General features: G+C 41.6%; 1 protein-coding gene across 1 annotated transcript in view; it reads right to left on the bottom strand.

Annotated features, from left to right (window-relative positions):
* Nucleotides 1-8,524: 8,524 nt before the first annotated feature.
* LOC139348326 (potassium/sodium hyperpolarization-activated cyclic nucleotide-gated channel 1) overlaps nucleotides 8,525-23,436 on the bottom strand; it is a 69,050-nt gene continuing 54,138 nt past the window's right edge. The window contains exons 7-8 of the mRNA XM_070988306.1: nucleotides 19,874-20,038; nucleotides 8,525-13,333 (exon numbers count right to left, since the gene is read on the bottom strand). Coding sequence (XP_070844407.1) covers nucleotides 12,228-13,333; nucleotides 19,874-20,038 — 1,271 coding nt within the window. The 3' untranslated portion in view covers nucleotides 8,525-12,227. The remainder of the gene's footprint in view (nucleotides 13,334-19,873; nucleotides 20,039-23,436) is intronic.

Raw genomic sequence — 23,436 nt, 5'->3', positions numbered from 1 at the left:
TTGAATTCCTACACTCTCTTTCTTTAGTAGTTACTTGTTTTGATATCTGCACAGGATATCTTAAATCCTGTCTTCTCTGTGTCTTTGTTGTAAATTTGGATCTTTCAATTAAGTTTCATGAGAAAAAACTTAAAAAGATGCACCTGTGTTTCTGATGAGAGCACACACAGAGATATTTACACGTGTGCTTTTGATTGCATTCAAGATGAAATTTCATTTTCGATAAGCGGATCAATGGAGAAAATGAATCTCTTCATTATCCACAAATTGTGGAAATAATTTTTCAAGCAAAAATGCCACACATTTGTTCTGCATCTCAAACGTGAGAAGTTGCTGCTCCTATGTGGGTTCTTACCTTCTTAGCCATCTGTGTAACTAGACCATTACAATTTCCAAGAGTCCAAAAAGCACAGATATCCAGTTTACCATGACGTAAACAAGGCAAACCAGCAAATCCTCATCTCACTGATTTATATGAATAATACATTGATTTTTTTAAACTGTACTTGTTTCTTATTTATTTATTCATATTTAGGAGCTCTGGGAGCTTCAGTTTGGATTGTAATGTCTTTGTAAAATCCTGTTGTGTTTGATATAAAATCCTGTCCAATGTACGACTGATTCAGGCTCGGTGCACATTTGTCACTAATATCTGACCTCAGGTGGATCAGTAGGAGGATGTGAGGTTTCCCTTTGCCCCTTTACATGTTCATATTGTAGTCTGGCATTTCCGGGAAGCTATTAATCCTGGCTTGTTCAGACAGATTAACGTTGGAGAGCAGAAGAGTGGGTCTGGTAAAGGGATATTATATGTCGTCCTTGATGTAGTTACAAGATAATCTGCTGATCGAGACCCCTTAAGAGGACCCGTGCTGCATGCGTGTGGGATCAAAGCCATGAGTCAGTCAGAGGAAGGGATTCAGATGAGAGGCTGCAGATATGGAGCCTCTCCTGAGGTGAACGTTGAGGCAACAATCTATCGATAAAATTCATACATTTGTAGTGTTTACTCACTGTGACAAATTCATACTCGACAAAAACCTGAGAGATGTCTAAATCACATTTGTGCAAGCAAGCAAAGATAAATGATTATTGGCAAGGCCACAAAATAAACTTCCGCAACAAAATTTAATAAAATCCACCGCTTACTGTGTCTGATCTCACATAATTCTCTCTGCAGTTAGTCAGCAGTTTATGCAGCTATTATCTCTAGACTGTGAAACTCAATTGAATTGTGGCAAACCTGTGGTGATCTGTGCCTTTCTAATCATTTCAGTTCCCTCATGGGGACTAATTGTGCAGATGTTTCGGGGAATTTCAATCTTGTTGTGTACGCTACTGCGTATAGGAATGCAAAGGAATCCTACTGATAATGGAGCCAGGGCTGTAAAACCTTTGAAAGAAGAACCATCATTCAACTGGGTGGTCCCTTTGAGATTTGCATTCTGTGTGTTTTCTATAATTACAAAACAGTTCTATGGATTTTCACATCATTTGGTGTCTCTGAAGAGACTTAATGGTTCTTGAATACACAGAGTTAATGTAGTTTGTTAAGGAGCGTCAGACCCAGTCATCAATAAACTCAATCCCACTTATAAAAGCCTCTTGGCTCCACTGACACAGACTTTCTATCAGCATGTGGGTTCTTAGAAAAACAAGAGAGGAGAATGAAGATGCAGGAACGGGAGAAATCCTCTAGGTGTAGTTATGGAAATGGAAAGATGTGTTCAATGACGGAGGTGGCCGACACCATCTGCTGGCAGTTGATCAATAAGTGTTTGAGTGGTGGAGGTGAGGCAGCATCAGCAACATGAAGGCCCAGTAGAGAGAAAGCTACATGGCTAATTTAACTGTGCTATTTATGTATAGAGTACATAAAGAAGTATATTAGTAGTCTCATGCTTGTCTAGGCTTTCGCTGATAATCAGGATTCAGCTTTTGCTAACAAAGGACATATTTATACATTTAAAGCTTTTGCTCAGGGAGAAACAGAGTATATATGTGTCTGTGTGTGCGTGTGAGAGAGACTATATGTGAGTAACAAGATAACAAGAAGCCTCTAGCCTTGACTGTGAGGTCAGCGCGGACGTCCAGCAGTCATATCTGAGGTTAAACGCTATGTGAAGGCGGGGTGCTTGGGAAAGGTTAAAGTGACTCACCGCACATCTGGGTACCACACGCAAGAAACAAAACCGAAAAAAAAGAAAAACATGCTGCTAGACAGAGGAAATGTCTCCTGTCTTCAACGTGAGTCCTGTGGAAGAGAGAGAGGAAAGCCGCTGTATGTTGCATGAGTTCGTGTGCGGCAGCAGAGAGGATCAATCGTTCAGTCAGCTGAAAATGAATCAGTGACAGGTTTTAGAATCAACTCATTATTAATAATTTGCTGGTTGCTGTATATTTTCTGAACTGTGGAAGATTTGCAGCTTTTCCCTGTTTCATATCACGACTGTACATTAGAGAAGCTTCCATCCAACTGCAGTGTGGAAAAAAATAGATCTCTAAGCATTGTTTATTCTCTATTTCTTTTCTATAGCGGCCTTTAATGGTCAGCATTTCCCATGAGCCGCCAACCATTGTGGGGCAAAGAGGTGAATCCATGGGCGAGGTGAGAGGGCGGTGTTTGTAACAGCAGGACTGAACAGCGTAGATGTTTGTCGACTGCAGAGATTATAATGGATTACATTATATAGTGCTTTATCATGATACTTCAGTGAGGAGGAGGAGGGGGGAGCTCACCTCAACCACCTCTGATCTGTAGCACCCATCGCTAGACAGTTGAATAAATGTGAATTTTATCGATGTGGATGAAACCAAGTAAGGATTTCAACTTTTAATATCAAGTGCTGTGGAGGCTGATTTGTATAAAGTGAAGCCTGGGGACATGTTTAACTGTTTGCTCAATCACTGATTGTATTGAGTTACAGAAGCTGGTGGAACAGAGGCTAACCTGAGCGTGACATCCTGACTTTGGCTCTCTGTATTGTTATTTTGCCATGTTGCTGTTTCCATGTGTGACTTTGCTTGTCATGATTGGCTGAACCTGTCAAATCTGAGGTGATTTATATTCTTAAAGCGCACAGAATGAACGCACTTGTCAGTCGAGCAAAACTTTGGCTTTTATTTGTATTGTTGGAGAAATGTTTTTAAATGGCATGCAAATGAATCATCCTAAATATCACAGTAAAAAGGCCTGGAAGCAGCATTGTGAGGACTCTGTGTTGCTTTCACTGAAAGGTTTCCAAAGCGAACGCAGATAGAGAGCAGCACATTGGAAACGGCCTCCCGTGAAGGGCAGAGCGAGACCTCACGGAGCTAATCTTGATTGACTTTTCTGTTGCTGCAGACTTCAATATTGAGCTCAGAGCACAGAGGTGGCTCTCCTGCTGTGTCCTCTTTGAAGAAGACGCGTGATAAAATGACTCCATTTTCACTGCAATGCATAATAACCTCTGACCTTTTTGCTCTCCATAGTAGTGTATGTAAATGAGCCCGAGCCTTGGCTAAATCGAGCCCAGCACACTCGGAGACAAGACTGTTTAAGCTTTTACTGTGATATTCATGTTAATGAGAACCATACCTGTGGTGTGTACCTCAACATGTGTTTGTGTTTGTGTGTGTGTGTGTGTGTGTGTGTGTGTGTGTGTGTGTGTGTGTGTGTGTGTGTGTGTGGACGTGGACCTGGATGTGTTACTCGTGTAGAGTAGAGACATACATCTGTTTACACAGTCACATCGTGGGGACTTGCCATCCTTATGGAAATCACGTTGGTGTGTGCGTGTGTGTGTGTGTGTGTATGTGTGTGTGTGTGTGTGTGTGTGTGTGTGTGTGTGTGTGTGTGTGTGTGTGTGTGTGTGTGTGTGTGTGTGATCTGTAGACAAATAAGGCAGGCAGACGCAGACAGAAACAAAGCAGCAGAGGAAGAGGCCAAACAACAGCTTTTGCATTCTAATCAGAGTCTCCTGTTTTGGCTCCCAGGAAGCTCTCACCCAGCAGGCCAGGACATTGTGCAGCTCATCAGTGCTTGCACACAATCTGAGTAAACACAAATGCACACACACACACTGACTGAGCCAAATGAGTCTGACTCAGGACAGTGGGGAAATATCGGATGTGAAAGAAGGCGGCTGACCACGGGCCGGACGGAAAATGAGGTGGCCCCTCTAAAATGAGTCCACAATCAATCTCCAGACGGCCGTTGAAATGAAAATCTGCATAAATATGACTAATTTCCGGATCAAAACCTCAGGAAATCACCTTGAGGATCACTCTGGTCGTCCTTCCTGTTGGGTGTGACCTTACTGAGGACGGTCGCTCCTTTCTTAATGTTACAAACGTCTTGAGGTGATTGTTTGAAATGAAATGCGATGGAGGGGAGGAAGTTATCTGACGTCAATTTGACTGGCCTGATGAAATTCGATCACAGGGACAAACAGGACACATACTGAAGGAGCCGCCTCTTTGTTGTGTTGTTACGCATGCAGTCATTAAGTGCATGTTTCAGACAAGGAAACCCGCAGAACTTTATTTAATTTCTAAAGGAGATCCAAAAGTTTCCACAGATATCAAATGTGTCGGGCTGAACACCCTAAAGCTACTTAAGGTGGGAGTGGGAAAAGTTAAGGGTTAACATCAGCAAAGTCACAGCAAGCATGTATCACTCACAGCAATACAGCTGTTTCTGCTGTATGTGGCTTATATTAGAATATCTGTGATATTGCCAGGCTTTTTGCAGCATGATATCCAACAGCACCGCAGTGGATAAAACAAAGAAATGCCACCAAACTCATTAAAGTACTTGGTGTGGGGTAAGCAGAGGAGCTCATTAAGCCCTTGATTAATGGTAGACTGCTGCCAGATAAATCGTAAATTATGACCACTTATGGTACAGATTCATTAGAATATATCTGAATGGGAAAGTAATTAAATTCCAAATCCATTATTTCTCCGGAGAACTGTCCACAGTCTAGATTTTAGTCCAAGCTGACTGACTGTTGGTCACCAATGAAAAGCTTTGCCACATGTCTGTCCCCTATACTGCACCATACCGTCCTTGGTATGATTTAACTTACATGATTGTTGACCTCAGTGCTGCAGGTTACAGACAATAAAAATGCTTTGATATGCAATCTTAAATAATTGGATCCAGAGGATAACATTATTCTAAAGGACAAACACGTTTAGTTGTAGGTCACAAGTCATTTTAATGGTCATATCAAGGTTATGGCACATGTTCTTTCAGTGTTATGCTGAAACTGCATCACAGAATTGCTGCACAGATAGATATTATGCAAGGACTTCAAACTATACCAGACACATTTCAACAGTCAATTCCAGTAGCAAGTGTACCACAGCACAAATCTGTAGATAACAGTAAAACATATTGATGGTTACTTTCTCATGGAATTAGCATATTCTAGCGACTGGTAATAACACATCACCTTTGCTTTCTCGCAAACGCATTTGTCAACCTTGAGTCACTGCCGGATCAGTGAGGGTCAAGCATAAGCCTGTAACCTTATTTTAGTCTTGTTTCAAAGAAGATAACCCCCGACTAATCCTACCCGTAAACCTGCAGGACAAAGCCGGGCTGGATGGCAACGCATGAAAGGGGGTGACAGGGGAAGGAATGCTGGGACTTAGACCTACCAACGCATTCATAACAACATGGTTTGACGTCACAGTAGCAGAGAAGGAAGCTGAGCAGGCCAGGTACAATTAAAAGATCATAAGCCATAAGCACCACCCTCCCAACGCCACTGCCACCAAAGTTTCTGAATAAGAAGTGCCATCAACGGGCATGCCAATGGTTAAATAGTTTAGTGTGTGTTTCATGCATGTAAGAACTATGTTGATAATGATAAAGTAATGTTATGTATTGACACTTTAATTGGATGAATACAGAGTTTTGCATCAGGGTTCCCACCATGCCTTGGGTGATGTAAACAGATAATATTGCACCCTGGAGACAGATTAGAGGCAGCCTGGCTGTATTTTAGCTTGTATCTCTTCACATTTCAGACAATCTGCAGTCTATTTTGCGTTGTCACCATGCTGGTAAAGACAACAATCACCGCTTAACTTTTGATACTGATTCTACTCTTGATTCAACAGTGTGTCAGAGTGAATTTACGGATGTTTTTCTACAATGGGGTCAGAGATTTCGGCAGAAGTTTAGGTGATCGTTGCAATATGTGTTGATGTCTGAACGTTCAGATTGGACTGATTTTAGAGGATGCCTTATTGCAATGCTGTCCTCAGTGTTCATAAATAAGAAGACACATGCAGACAGAAGGGAAACTATGACGAGCAGGCGAGTAGCACAAACGTCTGAACCCTTCACAAATGCACTGTCTATGTGCCCTTCTCCAAATCCAAGGCTATTCAATCTCCTAATCCTAATCACTTTTTTGCGACCATTAAAAGAGGTAAACACATACCAATGCAAAGTTCTGTTTTAAACACACCCTGTAAATAAATCATGTCCGATTTTCATCCAGACGAATAACGTTGGATGTGCTTCCATTACCACTGTTTAAGCATGCTAATCAGGCTGCTCATTCATCCCATTAAGCCTGACCATCTCTATAATTTAACAGAAGTTGAACAATTTTACCAGCTGAGTGGAAGATGAATGGGTGTGCTTTGTTCCTGTGGCACGCTGTAACTCACAGTAACACGGAGTTACAAAGACCTGGCACATGCAGTGCTGCCACGCCGTAGAGACCGGAGTATATCCACTGCACATCTGTGGAGACATAAGGAGCCCGAGACCCCAGATGCCTTTTGTATGAATCTGTTTTAATCGTTACCTGAAGCAGCTAAAGTTAAGATGGCTGTGGAAGAACTGCACTAACAAACAAAGGGATGTTTTTGTACCAGATTACATAGACCGCACAGACACTTCTTTTCAACCTAGAGCAGTGTATTGTGTTATTTTAGTACGACATTACTTTAAATGGAATGGCTGTGGTCATTATGTGGTCATTAGTGATGCTCCTGAGATGATGGCTCAGTGGACAAACCTTCTTTCTCTTCTTCTCTCTTGAGTCACATCACACAAACACCTGCTGAAAAATTCATTTACGTCAAATTAGTCACATTTAATGGAGCATAAATGCCTAATTGAGGGCAGTGTTTTGTCTTGAGAATGGAGCTGCAGATCAGCTGAAAGCATCCGTCACCCTGCCCTAACCCCTGCTTTCAAAGAGTAACCGCAAACCACCTCTGCAATTTGAGCTGTGCTCAACCTCTATAGAAATGGGGAAGGATCTTGCAGTGTATTCAGTTTATATCATTAAAAGTGTTCAAATTTGCTGACAAATGTACTGATAAATGTTATAGTTTGGACTTTAGGGCTGCAAATAAGTTGATTTACTGATTACAGATTATTTTCTCATTTAATTAATCAATCATTTGTCTATTAAAGGTCCAGTGTGTAGGATTTAAGAGGGTCTGTTGGCCGTAATGGAGTGTACTATTCATGTATGTTTTCAGTAGTGTATAATCTCCTGAAAATAAGAATCATTGTGTTTCTATTAGCTGAGAAGGAGCTCTTCATGTCTACGGAGGTTGTCCTCCATGGAGTCCACCATGTTGCACTGCCATGTCTCTACAGGAACCCAGAATGGACAAACTAACTCTGATTCTAGAGAGACTCACAGCCAGCGTGGGTTCTTCTACATGCTTTGAAAGAGAGGGCTATTCAGTTGGTTGCAGTCTGCAACCTCGCCACTAGATGTCACTAAATCCTTCACACTGCACCTTTAAATGTCAGAAAATAGAGAAAAATGCCCATTATAATTTCCCCAGTGTCCAAGGTGACAGTGAGGTCTTCAGATGTCAGCAGAAGAAGACATTCAGTCCACTAAGACATACGATGAAGAGGTGGGTCCATCCTGGACAACTCATGACATTCACTCCTACAGGCTTTTCAGACTCTGAATGCTCTTTAGACTCTACATGAACCTGCATGTCTTTGGACTGTGGGAGGGGGTCGGAGCAAATGGGGAGAACACAGACTCAGAACGGCCTCAGCTGGCCGGCGGGTTCAAACCTACAAGTTCTCGCTGTGAGGCGACGGTGCTGATCACTGCAGCACTGAAGTGTCGTCCACGTGTGTTCTGTGCTCTGTTGAACGTGCGATCAGAAATCAATGTAGACTTAATATGAGTGAGGTTCTGTTAGTTCTAAAAAGCAAGATGTTAGCCTGCCTTTAGTCCCATCTCTGAGCACACAGGCGCACAGAGACAGCTGTCTTTTGTGTGACGACTTCATGAGTGATAGCTGGATTTGCAGGTAATGAATGGAAATCCCTGGTGGCCACATGGACCGATTTTTCACCTCGCCTGTAACTGCTGACAGACACTATTCCTGAACACTCTGCAGCCCTCTCCATCACCGCTTCATCTCTGAAATCATTCCTCCATTTTCTCCCCCCATCAAATCGTAAATGAGCGAAAGCCCACTCACGCGGCGCCCGCCTCCGTCAAAGCGCACACACACAATAGAACGACACACACGCTCACTTTTAGATGACAATATGTCGTTTATTTTCTATATTTTAAAGGTTTATTATTTACAAACAAAATAAACAAAAAAAAAAAAAATCAAAAAGATTTTTTGACAAACACTGTTTGTCTGCATATTGTTGTAAGAAAGTTTACATTTATCTTTCTTTCGTCTGTATCAAGTAACCAACTGGTAGTTCTTTTTGTCTAAGCCTTGGATTACATAAATGAGCTGAACAATGACCATGTGAGTGGGGTTTAAGAGGACTGAGCAGCTCGTCGTAGCGTCCGCCCCTCTCTCCACTACGCATATCATCAGTAAACATATGAAACCTGCGCTCTTCAGAAACCAAATTCACATTTGGTTCGTCCTGTCTGGGCATGATTCTCACTTCTTTTTGCATCTCTTAATCTTTTTTTTTTTTTTCTCAAACCAACAAAACAACAAACAAAAAGAAATATACAAATATATGTGCTGGTTTGTTGAGAGTCTCTATACTGCTAATATGTAAGCTCATTAGTTTGTGTTGTACGTCACCATTAATGCCCACTCCAGTATGTTTGTGATTGGTATAGTGAAAAAAGCACATAGTTGGGAAGCTCTCCCTCCAAAGGCAAGTATCAAAAACAGCACAAACTAACAGTGCTGCTATCCATCTTGACTGTGTACTAGTTCCTATACACTATGGCATATTCACGATTAAGCGCTCTTCGTTGTAAATAGAACATCTCCCCCCTCATTTAAAACCTCATACAGGATCAGGGCAGCGCAAACTCTCGGGGATATTGCTCCCTTACTAACTCATTCAACATCTAACCTAGCTGAAAGAATCTGTAGCTTTTTTTTTTTTAGTAAATCAGAAAGTGCAATTTAAAACAAAGACAATGACTTATAATGTTTTGCTTTGGCCAGTTTTCTTCCACACATCGATATCCAACCCAAACTTCAGTGGCTAGCTACAAAGAAAGGTATAAAGGTGCTCCAGATTTGTACAATGTCTCATTGAGCGTGATATTACCGCAAGTCTAAAGATTGCACTTTTCTTTTAAACTGTACATGACCTCAATAAATATTCTATATAGCTTGACTGACAATGTTAGAAAAAACCTGCCTCTAGAAGTTCACATTGTAAGTAAAGATACCAATTGGATAAACTGAGACATTTGGCCATCCTCGCTGCTTACTCCTTTCCAGTCTAAAAACACTGAGACATAGAACACATAGAGTATAGTAAGGATGAATGCGCAGTTGTGTGCAGAAGTGCCCCCCCTCCCCGTCCCTCCCCCCTGCGTACGCACCGAGCTCACACTCATAACAAAGGGTGGAACATGGCTATAGTTTAGGCACAAATACTTAAGAATGTCCATGTGAAAAGTCAATGCTTCTGTTCACACACAGATAACGTCTAGGCAGACAGACAATGAACGAAACATAATCTAACATTACATTTAACGTCAACATTTTTGAGATAGTATCTTTTTAAGTATTTGTGACAGTGCATGCTTTCATGACATTGGTGGGTGGACTGTATTGGTACACTATCGACACAATCTGTAGCGAAGACTTGTAATCTTTTTAAAACGGCATCTCACAGGGCTTAGTCACTTTGAACTGATGGGATGTTTGGTTGCCATGAAAACTATGACTCTAAATAGAAACTCTGATATGACTGACTGGAGAATATGTTGTCACATTTGACTCGCTGCCTGAAGGAGGCCTTGCGCACAAGCGGCGATCCACTGTATGTGCAGGGAAATGGCCTGTAAGCCATTAATGGCTGGCTTATTTCAGTTGAGTCATCGCATACTTTGCTTATTGTAAGATTAGAATATTCAAAATAGCTCTTATCCGTTTTGATAGAGTCACAATATTCTGGCTCGACCTTGATTCCCTGCCTCAACATCAGTCCAGGTCAGTTTAGAGTACTTAAGCCCACATAATGGATTTACACGAGACAGAAACCTTAATGCAAACCAGCAGTTCTTTTTTCTGACTTGCAGCAGCACAAAAGCACCTCTGGGTGAAAATGTCCCCCTGCACACTTGAGTGACTGGATATCTGACTTCTTTCACCTATAATATGTGTAGAAAATGTCAAGCCAGGCTCTTCAAATCCAGTAATTGTGATATGACAGCGTGCGGTGCAGTTTTACTCAAGAGGCAGATGAGCGAGCGCTGAACTTAAAAGAGAAAAGAAAAAAAAAACATGAGCCTCATTTCGCCTTGAGCAGTTCAGAAAATGATCAATACAAACCAAAGAATCATTCTTCAAATGATCCTCAGCAGTTTTGGGAAATGAGGGACTAGAAATGACATATTTACTCTGAGTAGGATGACTCTGAAATGAAGTATATTGTAGGTAATTATTGTATATGTTCACTTGATGTGAAATCAAAAGCTATACTAGGACTCGGGATAGTATACAGAGGGAGATAAGGGTTCTTAAAAGTCCTCCAATCAGGCATTTCTCAGCATCAAGTAGTGCTAGCTATTGCATTAAGGTTTGTTTATCTCTTATGAAACATATGTATTTTGTCACTTAACCTTTTTCGCATATAGATGATATCCAGGTTCCTGATAGAAGTAAGACATTGTTATGATAGAGAATGCACCACACAGTATCTGTAAATACTAGATCTACAAAACTATTTACAGCACACATATAGGTAATCTTTATGTCACAGTCTATTGCATAATGGTGATAATCTTTAGTTTATAAATATTATAAATATACACAGAATTTTTAAGCAACATTACATAACATCTCAGCCATCTGAAATTTGAAATAGAAAACAATAGCATCCATCCATATCTGTCTCCACACGCCATTCTCCTCGAAAACAAACAAAGAAAGCAGCATTTCTATTATCTATTCCCTTTGGACCCATAACACTGTCATGGTTTGTATGTGAGCCATGTGGGGATGTAATGGCTCAGCACACTGTAGTTCTGTTACTGAGAGCAACATAACACTTAGTTACAGTAGTCTGGAACAAGCTCAGGAAGTTCAGTACGAGAATCGTTGTATGAGTGTGTGCTTTTTGAGATTATTTGTCAGAGTTGCTTGCATTTACAGTATTATTCCACAGTGGTGCCTAAAGCTGCTTAATTGGAGAAGATAATTTGTCTCTTCCTCAATGGTTAAAAAAAAAAAAAGAAAGAAAAAGGATATAGTGGTCAGAATTCACAATGCATTCCAGTTTAAAAAAAACAAAACAAAGCAAAAACAAGAAGATAAAATAAAAAAAAAAACCTCATACGTTGTATATAATTCTTTATATTTCTCAGAAAGGAAGACTCATGTTTATACTACAGCTTTTAAATTGCCATTGCCAAATATTCTAGCTGGATTTTACACACGCGTTCACATGCACACACACACATACTCTCACGCACCCATACACACAGCAGTATATATACACACACACATATATATATCTATATATATAGACGTTTATATATAGATATATATGTGTAACAAAAGAAAAGACAGATGTAGCTGTATAATATACATTCTTAAGTTTAGGGAGACAATGTGTCTAAAATATAATACAAGGACTTGTATGTACAGGATTTCTATGAGGTTATTTTAGAAGAAAATTGGAGAGAAACAAAAATGCTGAAGTTCCTCACGTTTATCTCTTTTGTTGTATCTCCACTTTTAAAAATGAATTGAAACAGATTTAAGTTTAAAAAATGAAAAGGGGAAAAATGGGATCATAAATTTGATGCAAAACGCATTTTGTCTTGCTCAGTCTCTGTACTGCTCAGGACAGAATCTCTCCTAGAACCGGGCGATTCCCTGTGCTGGGTCGAGGATGATGATGCCGCCGCCACTGCCGCCGCCGCCGCTGCTGCCGCGGCCGAGCGCACCGGGGGCAGCGCTCCTGACGACATCTGGCGGAATAAATTGACCCGCTGGGGCACTGTGGTGCGGATGCCGCTCTGCAGATTCATCCCCTGCATCGCTGCCGCCGTTGGTGGCACGATGGAGGCCAGAGAGTCTCCTGAGGCTGGGGGTACCCTGGGCCCCAGAGATGTGTCATGTGGCAGTGATGGTTGGGAGGCCGATAAGTGTCTAACATCTCGACTCAAGCTGCCTGACTGGAGAGCCTGTGTGCTCTTCTGGATGTCTCCCCGCTGAGGCGAGGGGACCTGCTGCTGCTGCTGAGGTGACGGCTGCTGCGGCTGCTGCGTTGCAGGAGCTGCGGCTGCGGTCGATGCAGCAGGCTGCTGGGCAAGCTGTTGCTGCGTGGAGAGAGATGGTTGGGCAATGGGCTGCTGGATAAGCGACAGCTGGGAGGCTGTGCGCGAGCCGTACTGGAAGCTCCGGCTTGCCAGAGGGGTCTGCACAGGCGGACTGCACATGGCGGCCGTGAAGGAGCAGGGCGACATGATGGCGCCTTGCTGCTGGAGTGGGGTCTGTGGGTTGGTTAAGGAAGAATTCAGGTTGCCGTGGGAAAGACTGGGAGCAGGGTAAACCCCCTGCGCTGCAGCAGCAGCAGCGGCAGCGGCTGGCAGCATGCGGGCAGCAGAAGCATTGGCAATAGCTGAAGCGCTGTAGGTCATGGGGACGGAGGACTGCTGGAGCTGATTGGTGCCAAAAGCAGTAGGGAAGGGCGGCTGGGCTGGTGAGTTAATGATGGAGTTTCCTGACATTGGTGTTGAGTTCATCCCGGTGACTGACTGCTTGCGGTCCACCATCATCACCATCTCCCTGTCCTGGCGGATAATCTGCTTCAATATCTCGTTCTCCTGCGTGTTGAAAACGCCGGCGTTCAGATCCTTCTGGAACTTCTGCAGCAGCAAGGAGTTCTTCTTCCCTGTTGGGGTGCAGTCAGGAGAGGTGAGCACATAAAGCCGTGGCAAACTTTGGTTGCCCTAAACCACAGGAAAAGGGCAGGATTGAGGACAGTGATGATAAAGATGCAGCTTGTGTGCTTTAGTAGGAAGAATTTAGCACGTCTGAATGTTTTTTTCACTCCTTTTTAGAGCAGCGTCGTCTTCTTGATCCTGCTAAATTGATTCATTCAACTGTCTCAATCTTACAAGCTGCATCTTTTCACGTCCACTAAGGTCTGTCACATCATATATAAAGTGTGAAGGACATTGAATGGTAATGACTATGGGAAATATACGGTTTGAGAGGAGTGAAGGACACATAAGGAGACAAAGATTACTGAAAGTGACGTGATAGCGGAGACTGTGAAGGTGCTGATGTGGACAATGAAACACAGAAGAATACTGATGAGTCGTAGCCACACATCAAGCTACTGGACAGGTTTTCTTTCCAAGGAAAAGACAAAAGTCTAAGCTCTTAGAATAAATTTAAAGCCATGTTCTATTTAAATCACAATGGCAACTCAGCTAAAACACAACACAAGGACACTTAGAATAACCCTTTTTTTCTTAATTGTATGAACAAGGCGACAATAAAAACAAAGAAAGCCACAGAGATCTACTCCTAACAGTTCCATATAATTACACATGAAATGCCTTTCTGGAGACTTGACTCATCTTACCACAGGATGCTATGTTATCTTTATCGCTAAAATGTGCATGGAATTAAGATTTTTAATGAATTTCCTCAATAGATAAAATGTTGTCTGCAAACTTACTAACTAATATTGCATTTTTCTTTACTACAGTAAACAGATTTTTAAAGTGTATGCACTATAAAGGGCGTTTTGAGCCCACAGGCCTGGAAATGTTTCCCAGCCTGTCACAAGTCATGGACCGTGATGATAAAAGCTTGACAGATGGCTTCTTTAAACATCAGCCACTTTTGTTGCTTTGGGAGTTTGGGAGCAAAACTGTGGTAAAACGCTAAGTGGTACTAAAAGCACGAAAGACATCTTGACGCTGGTCTTTTGGAGAAAGAATGGCCACATTTGACAATAATAATCTTTACTTTGAGTGACTGTCTTCAAATTTATGTAGAGGATGTGTTTCCTGTCACAACTGTTGACCTTGTGTATCGACAGGCTGCGCGGCGTCGTAAAGAAGATAGAGTTGACTTTTAGTATGCTGACGGCTTTAGCCAATCAATCATTAAGCCTGTCCTTGAGGGCGCAGGATTTCTGCACCGAGTTTACAGATGAGCAGCATTTGCTGGGCGACTTCCTCTCCTCTCAAGGCTGCCAACGGGCTGTGCATTCAGCTATAAGACAAGACTTTCACAGCTGCAACAGCTGAAAATGGATTGATGTGTTTCGCAGCCGTTTCTCAGAATCAAGTCCTCCGTTTGACCTTGTTCTTTTCGACTGTAACGCTCACTACAGGGTCGGGTAGTTAAGGGCTAAAACTAGCACCACATGTATGACTACTGTGACTTACAAGGCCGCCCTCATTGCATTTTTAAAGGTGACGGGGTTAAACTCTGCAGATTGGAAGGACAACACATATTTAGCATTTCTCCAAATTGGACCGGTGAGGACCTGAATGTTTGACACAGGAGCATCGTACAGATTTCAGGGTAACAGGCAGTCAGTGTGTAAAATTTCATCACTTTTTAAAGGACAGTTATGATGTCTTATCTGCTCCTGCTGCCCCTCTACAGTCGTCTGTCCTCTTCTTATTTCACTCCACCTCTAATCTCCTTGAAAGTTTATCAGTCAGTGGTGTGCAGAAGATAAACAGACACTTATCAGAGAATAGATTTCCATTCTACATCATGTCTACAGCAACAGAGGTTGTTTCTTCTATCAGACAGAATCACCTGAATGGCTGTGAAAGTCTCTGGTGCTTTAGTAGAATATGAAGGTCTATACGTAGTGTAAAAAATCACCTTTACTGCTTTTAATGTTCAGCTGGTCAAACTTTCAAAATATTCTGGACTTATTTCCAAATAAATGCAAGTGGTCATTTCTGCAAAGTGCAGTTGATCTGTAAACTTTGGAGGGAAGTCTGACTATGAAACGTTATCGAGAGATTGTCACGATATTATCCCTGAAAAACAAAATGAAAACAAACAAACAAAAACATAAACAAAATGTAAACACCACTCATGGGTAAAGAAAGGTTTCTTTTGCTTTTTCACACACAAAACTTGTAAAATCGAACTAAAAATTGATCAGATATGGGTCAAGTCACCATTTCAAAATAATACAATTCTGTGTTAGTAATTTGTGTTTCCTGGCACCGTAGAACCAGCGAGATTAGATCAATGTACAAACATCAGCCATCAGTGTGATAGAAAAACAATAACATTGCAGCCATCAACCCATATCTGAAATCTGGAACATAATTGTTGTAAAACAGTCTGAAAGCCGACTAAAACACCAAACAAACAAATAAAAAAACAAGCAGAACACAAACATCAGAATGTTAACAAACATCATAGAAATAATGAAGGCTGTATTTGTTAAAGAAAATCAAAGGCACAAAAATTGGAGATGCATTCAAGGCTGAACAGAGAAATCACACATAGCAATTTGATAATGACTTTCACCAATAATCTGTGATGGATTGGTTTAATTTAAGTCACTGCAGGAAATGTTTTCCTCACTTTCTTCGTGTTGAGTGTTATTTAATGCATCATTACATGAAAACAAACTTTTTTAAAGAGGGTAACTGGTGTAAATGTGTGCGAGAAAATGACTCTGAGTGGATTAAACTGACTTTTGCCCTCCACATGTGGTCAACATGACGTCACTGCAGCTCTGTGTGCAAAGATGAGATTAACTCTCCTTTCATGTCACTAAAGGCTGAATGTGTTCCCAAATTATTTGCACAGACGACAGAAGTCATATTCCAAGTCAGACAATCAGAAACAAACTGCTTTTCTTTTCTATAGGTGAAGACATGGATAAATAATGAAATGGTATTTCTGCATGTGACAAAACGTGTATGTAGCATTGCATTAGTAAAGTTTTTACTAATCTGCAGACATGATTTCATTTGTGAGTTCACTTTGAACAAAGGATTCAAAGATTAAATAAAAGATGTCACACCAATAGAGCTGAGTTCATTATTCTGTGAAGGTCTGCTCCAAAACAAACATGGCATGTGACACTGAATGAGATATCTTTTGTTTCTTTGATTGTCTCAGTGTTTGACATTTTGAATGTGTCCATCAAAACATCTGCAGGACTGGTGTGGGTGACTTGACTCACTGATGCAGGAATCAAACAGTTAATGTTAACCTTCAGCAAGAGGTCAAACTCTTGGAGGATGAATTTGAGACCGGATCCATTTAGCAAGCCTCCATAGGTCAATTTGTCCCTGTTCGAATACTGGAATTGGAATAAAGTGTTTACCTGATGCCTACTCGTCGGCCAGGACACTCTTGAAAACGAGATGTGCTCGTCTCAAGACGGACTCCTGGTCAAATAATTTTTAGATAGATAAAAGATAATGTCAAATGTGCAACACGTTATTGGTTTCAAAGCATGGTTACTTTTTTTCTTTCCTTTTTAGAGCAAGACAAGCATGTAACCAAATGCAGTTCATATATAGAAACGATACAACCAGCACGGATCATGACAAAGTGTCTTCCCTCGTATGAGACAAAACCCCCTTCATGGTTAGTCTGAAAGGATCAGATCTATATCACTCTGAGAGGTGTCAGTCAGAGTGGGCAGCTTTCGTTTAGCTCTAGTGAAAAGCTGGTAACTCTCAGAAAAAGGGCAAATGTAGATTTGGACTGCTGAGGCCAAAGGGCATTCAGTATATTGTGAAATCCATACACTTCACGGCAGGGCAAATAAAGATTATGTTTGTAATTTTGTTTTTTATTTTATGCTAGTTCCCAAAAAGAAAAATGCAACCTTGTCTCCTGTGGATTACGCTCATATGCAACTACGTCACAGTTTTTCATTGTTCAGTTTCAATGCAAGAGGCAGTGCGACGTTGGAATGGCTCAGAGAAAAGTGTGGATGGAAGAGCAAAGCTAAAGATGGAGGTCTGTGTCCCATATTGAAATCAGGTTTTCATTTGTAAGACTTAAACAAGACCACGTTCTTTCCCTAAACCCTCCCTAAAGTTTGAGTCAACCATGAGCAGATATTATAGGAATGGAAGCAGATTGTCTGCAGACATGGTTTCTATAAATTAAAGCTTTGTTTTAGCAGATATTTCAATATAAACCAGGCACTGTTAGGCCCCCCCGTCCCTAAAAATAGTTGTATCTGAACATAATTCGGAGGAGAAAAGGTTGTCTCAACACTGACACACATCTAGATTGCCTTGTTCCAGATCTATTGTTCGTTGCTCGTTGCTGACACTGCAGGGTTTCAGTGATCAGTTCAATGTTGATGTGCCTGTCTCAGGCAAAATAATACACAGATACAAATCCACGGCAAAGAAAAACAGCAATAACAGATAGAAAAGTAAATACAGACTGCAAGCTGAACCACTGATAAGAGACAACATTGGCACACTGTCATTAGTGTAAATTCAACTTTAGGTTTCTGGTTAGTATAAAAGGGAAACAAATCACCGAACATGATGGCCTCTGGTGTTAATGGCCGACATTAAGGAGGCAACTTTATTGGTAGAGCCAGTGGCAACACACTAAGACGGTTTGGCTAATGTATGCTGATGCCATAAAAGCTAATGATATGAAGCATAAATCGTTTAGAAAGTGTCTTAATTAACAAATTCAGCTTCTTCCTGTGTGAGAAATGAGGAGGAAGAAGCGTTTTATAAAACTACCACCAGTGACCTCACTTTAATAGCAAGTGCTGTTTTATCTGGAGAGCCTCCACCTGCAATTTAGAGAGAGTTTGTATGTTACGAGCGAGCCTTATACAGGTGGGAAATACTACTAACACATATTATCTGGAGCTTTAAGTTCATTTAATATATCACAACAAGCCCTTTGCAGTATTCCTAAGGATCATAACTATCAGGGTTTAGAGGTTTTCCAGGGACCCTATTTTCATAATTTAGATTCTGTTATTTAATTAGAGTCAAATATTTGTATTATTTATTAAATATTCCAATCGTAATTCACTGCATTCCTCTGTCATATAGCATAGACTGTGTTGGAGCTTTTCACCAGTGTTTTTTCCATATGCCCATAGTATATTTTTACTCTATGTATGCTGGCTTTTCTTGTTTACTTTGCCAGCTCGGTCTGAGCGATCTGTGCAGACGTTTGTTCAATGAAGGAAGAGGTTTGTTGGCTAATTATCACAAGTAAAAATGCACATGATTCTCCTGCCTCGCTGACAGCATACACTGACTGAGCTTTAAACAGTAAAGCGCGTTTTCAAGCTGTGGCTGCCTTTTCAAGTTTTGAGGGATTGTCATCTTATTTTCTGAGAAGCAGATCTTAAAATACACACAGCAGTATCTGAGACATATTAATATACACTTAAAATATACTGTACACACTGACGTACTTCTTCTTATTCATATGTAAAAGGTAATTAAGCATTATCATTTCAAAAATACACAAATAATTAATGAAGTAAAAAGTAAGAAAAGACAAAGACATGTTCTACTTCTGTCTGTAGAGAAGAATTATCCTTTTAAACAACCCTTTCACATCGGGATGTTGTCTTCTACGTGTTTAATTTATCAATGTGCCAGTTCCAATCAAAGCACTGTTAAACGAGGAGTGCAGCATAAGGGTCAATGCAACCAATTATTGCCCTGTTTGCATTACATACATGTGCCCCTTTTTTAAACAAATCCTTGTGAGTCTGAATCATGTTTCAACTATGATATCAAGGCCAAGTTCTTCAATAAATGTTGCTCTATCAGACAGTGACAATAAGGAAGCATTGTTGATGGTGTAGCTGAAACTATACAGGGTCCCGCCTGGGCTGGACCTGATGGGTGTGGGGACGTTAGTGCCTGAAACAACTCCCTGATGTCACCTGGCCCTGCTCTTTGTTTCTCTTTGTTTTTTTTTTGTTTTTTTTTTACCAGGGTCTGGTTCATTTTGAGAACTCTGATATGGGGTGGGGTGCTGCTCATACCCAGGAGTGCAGATGAGTGGAAAGAGGGCCAGACACACATGCATGTGAGGTTAGCTTCCATCCACTCGCTGACATCCAGCGGGGGGGTCAACACCAAACCAACGAGGGGGCGAACTGACTCCCTCCCGGACAGCGACATGCACTGCCTTCCAGTTAATCCAACCACAAAACGCTACTTTGGTTCTTTAGAAGGATTAATGCTGGTTACAACAGATTTTCATTAATGTTATTTAAGACAAAGAGACGGAAGTAAAAAAACCAAAACAAAAAACAAAAGATAGCATACAGGTCATGCAGCACAAGATGGCAGACACAATGCTTTTATGAAGAAAGAAGGCAAACAAATACTGATAAAGACAAGACGACAAGGCACGATGACAGGCAAGAGGTTCGACCAATCAGACAGGACGAGAATTAGATGTAGGCAGGTCTTACCAATGCGGTCCAATCGGTCAATGGCAACGGTTTCGAAAGCGCGTCGCATCATGGGGTACTCTTCCAGCACCTCATTGAAATGGTCAACAGAGAGGGAGAAGAGTCGGCAGTAGGTGTCTGCTCGCACGCTCGCAGTTCGTCTGCCCTTGGTGAGCAGGCAGATTTCTATATGACAGAGAAAGACAAACAAAAATCTGACACATGAAGGAACAGTACCAGAAGTGGAGAGTGCAGAGGGACATAAAGGAGATCATCCCAGTAATTACAGTGAAGATTACCATATAGATGAACCTGCAGTACAAAGGGCTCAGAAGCAGAAGCTAATGTGAGTGTAAATAAAATGAGAAGCCCATCAGCGGTGCTGTCACTTGCATTATACTAAGATAATTCATCATCCAGCAGAGAGCTAATGGTCCCATAATACGATACAGGAGTCAGCGTCACTGCAGGCATCGCCGCATCGCTGCATCACTTCTCAGATGTAATGTATAACTTAACAGGAGTATGGTTACACAGCATGCCTGCATTCTGCTCAGTCACTGTGGTTTATTACATGAAGAGACGTAAAGAGTACACATTGATTTGTGTTGTGTTTAGAACAGCAGAACAATGCAGCAAAACACCCGATCCTGCAGCCCTCCTCACGTCATGCATATCTCTCCAGTTTGAACATATATTCAACTCCAGTTATCCTCTAAAATACAATGCAATACCACTATAAACACTAGATTACCGAGATTACAGATAATAGATAAATGCATGCATAATATGCACATTATGAATGGGACAGTAATCCATAAGCTGAGCCTTTGGCCCACTAATGAAAATATTGCAGTATTTATATATTTACAGCATTAATAATGCAAACCAAACATTTCCTACTGCTGCAGCCTCACATTGAAAGTAATTAACTGGAAGAACAGGAGATGACTTTTATTATGCAATCACAGGAAATGCAATGTGTTTGTCAGTGAGCTTTGCACTGTCGTTCATTAAAAATGCATCTACAAAACAGGACCGGCCATTTTTCTTTTTTTGTCAGTGGATTAGTTTGCAGTATTGCAGGGAGTAATGGAACAAGAAGCGATGAGCTGTTAGAGGAAGAGCTGCAGGCTGCACACCTCCAACTTCTCAGTTAGGTAATAAACTCTTTCAGTCTGCAGACTCATGCCGTCTGCAGCATAAAATCAGATCACGGCTGCTCGCAAAATGATGGATAAAGGCTAATTATTGCCCAGCTTCTTTAACAAAACAGCAATAGTTGTTGTGACCTGCAGTATTAAACTGCATTTGCCGATACCACCAGTAACCACAGGCGTCGGCAAATCAACCACGACTGACATCTTCGATAAATGTTGCTGTACGACTTTTAGAATCCCACAAAAGCAAAATGGACTGAAAGTATTAAAAAGGACTGGACACGTCTGTAATAAGTCTGCTACAGGATTAAATCAACAGTCACTTCACTGAATGGAAATGTTCTTGAAATTTTGACTCAAATCCAAAACTCTGTGTTTGAACTGCTGAAATAATTCAGTGGGGTTTGTGATCTGAAGCCGCCTTGAGAGGAAATAAAGAGCGTCTACCCCACTCTGACCCCACATGCAAACACTAATTCAGCCCACTTAATTACAAGGATGTGAAATATACCAGAACATTTCCTCTTAGTCAGGTGCTTGTTATTGCTAATACTCATTTGTTCTAAAATCTTTTCAACAGCAATTAATTGATTGCAAACAGAACTCACGCTGAGAGACAAAGGCCACGCTTTTGATTCAGCCTAAAATTTTAATGACCGAAAGAGACTTTTCATTTCTGATGTCAACACCGGCTAATAAGACTAAATCCAGTTTCTGTGATGCTGTGATTAGATGAGATGAATTCATACAGCGTGTGTTTACGAGACGTTAGCTGCCTGTAAGGAAACCAATCTGCATTTGAAGCTGCACACCTGAGCATCACAGCAGTACCTGAATAAATACGTGCGCTGCTGTAGTTGATCTGCGACGGTAACACTCGACATTCGTGCTCTTTCTCTTTCACCCGACTTCCCGAGCCTCACCTTCCCTGCCAACGCCGCTCAGCCTCCACCCACATTTGCACTTCTGTCCAACCTACAGCTTCCATCTTGATTAAATCGTTAAATGTTAACTTGCCACGGTGAGATCTTTCTCGGCCATGCCATGAGCTGTCATGAAAATAGAGCGCAGAGCGTGCAAGGTGTGAGAGCAGCACTCTCAAGCTGTGGGTGTGAATAAGGTGTTAGCGCTGTTATTATGGATAAGCTCCCTTTAAGTGGTTCATCTGTTAACATGAGAAGAACAAGACAGGGAAAGAAAAATCTGCGTATTGTTATTTCACAAGGGGAGAAACAGAGGCAGAAACAAAGACAGTGGCTCATCCACAAGCTTACATAACGTGCTGTGTGGCTGCATCCAGAGGTAAATGTGTTACTTGACAGCGAGCGACCTGTGGCTCAGGTCCAGAAAGGCTTGTGTTCGGCTGAAATATGGACTAATGCGATATACAGCTTTGAAAGCTAGTTAAAATGAAGTTCTCCCTCAAGCGCCGGTGGCTTCTAATTACTGTTTTGTCACTTCAGCTCATATTGGAAACAGTCAGACACACAGGAGGTCAATTGCCGTGCATGCAGAATCCTGGCTGTTCACACCTGAAGCCATTTCTCTGCTCCGGGGAAACAAGCTCCTCTGCTCTTTTCTAAGCATGTGAGAGCTGATTTATGAAAAGACCATATATTTAATGTTTTACCTCATCGGCTTCATTGATTTTTGTAAATATATGCTTATTCTGAATTTGATGGAGCAACAACAAGTTGGGACAGGAGCAACAAAAGACTGGGAAAGTGCTCCAAAAACACCTGTTTGGATCATTCCACAGGTAAACAGGTTCATTGGTAACAGGTGAGAGTATCATGATTGGGTATGAAAGGGGCGTCCTGGAAAGGCTCGAGCTGTTCACCACTTTGTGAACACATGATTGTACGAAGGATATTTACTACATGAGCTCAGAACTTTTTACCTTTGGACAGAGCCCGGCTAGCTGTTTCCCCCTGCTTTCAGTCTTTATGCTAAGCTACGCTAACTTGTATTTCTAGTAGTATCAAGCTTCTTATCAGATTCTCAACAACAGAGAGATTTAGAGTCTATTGTCTATACCCGACTATCCCTTTTTCGGGGTTGCGGGGGGGCTGGAGCCTATCCCAGCTGTCAACAGGCGAGAGGCGGGGTACACCCTGAACTGGTCGCCAGCCAATCGCAGGGCAACATATACAGACAAACAAACATTCACGCTCACACCAATCACCAATTAATCACCAATTAACCTAATGAGCATGTTTTTGGTCTGTGGGAGGAAGCCGGAGTGCCCGGAGAGACCCCCATGCATGCACGGGAACCTCACACAGAAAGGCCCCGCCCGACCTGGGGATCGAACCGGCAACCTTCTTGCTGTGAGGCACGCACATTACCTGCTGCGCCACCATGCCGCCCAAGAGAGAGATTAAGAGTATTTCTCAAAATGTCAGTCGGCATCACAACAAACAT

Source organism: Chaetodon trifascialis, chromosome 20 (assembly GCF_039877785.1).
Source record: "Chaetodon trifascialis isolate fChaTrf1 chromosome 20, fChaTrf1.hap1, whole genome shotgun sequence".
In the NCBI taxonomy this organism is placed as follows: Eukaryota; Metazoa; Chordata; class Actinopteri; order Chaetodontiformes; family Chaetodontidae; genus Chaetodon; species Chaetodon trifascialis.
The sequence above is the reverse complement of the archived record's forward strand: the minus strand, read 5'-3'. Positions and strand labels throughout refer to the sequence as shown.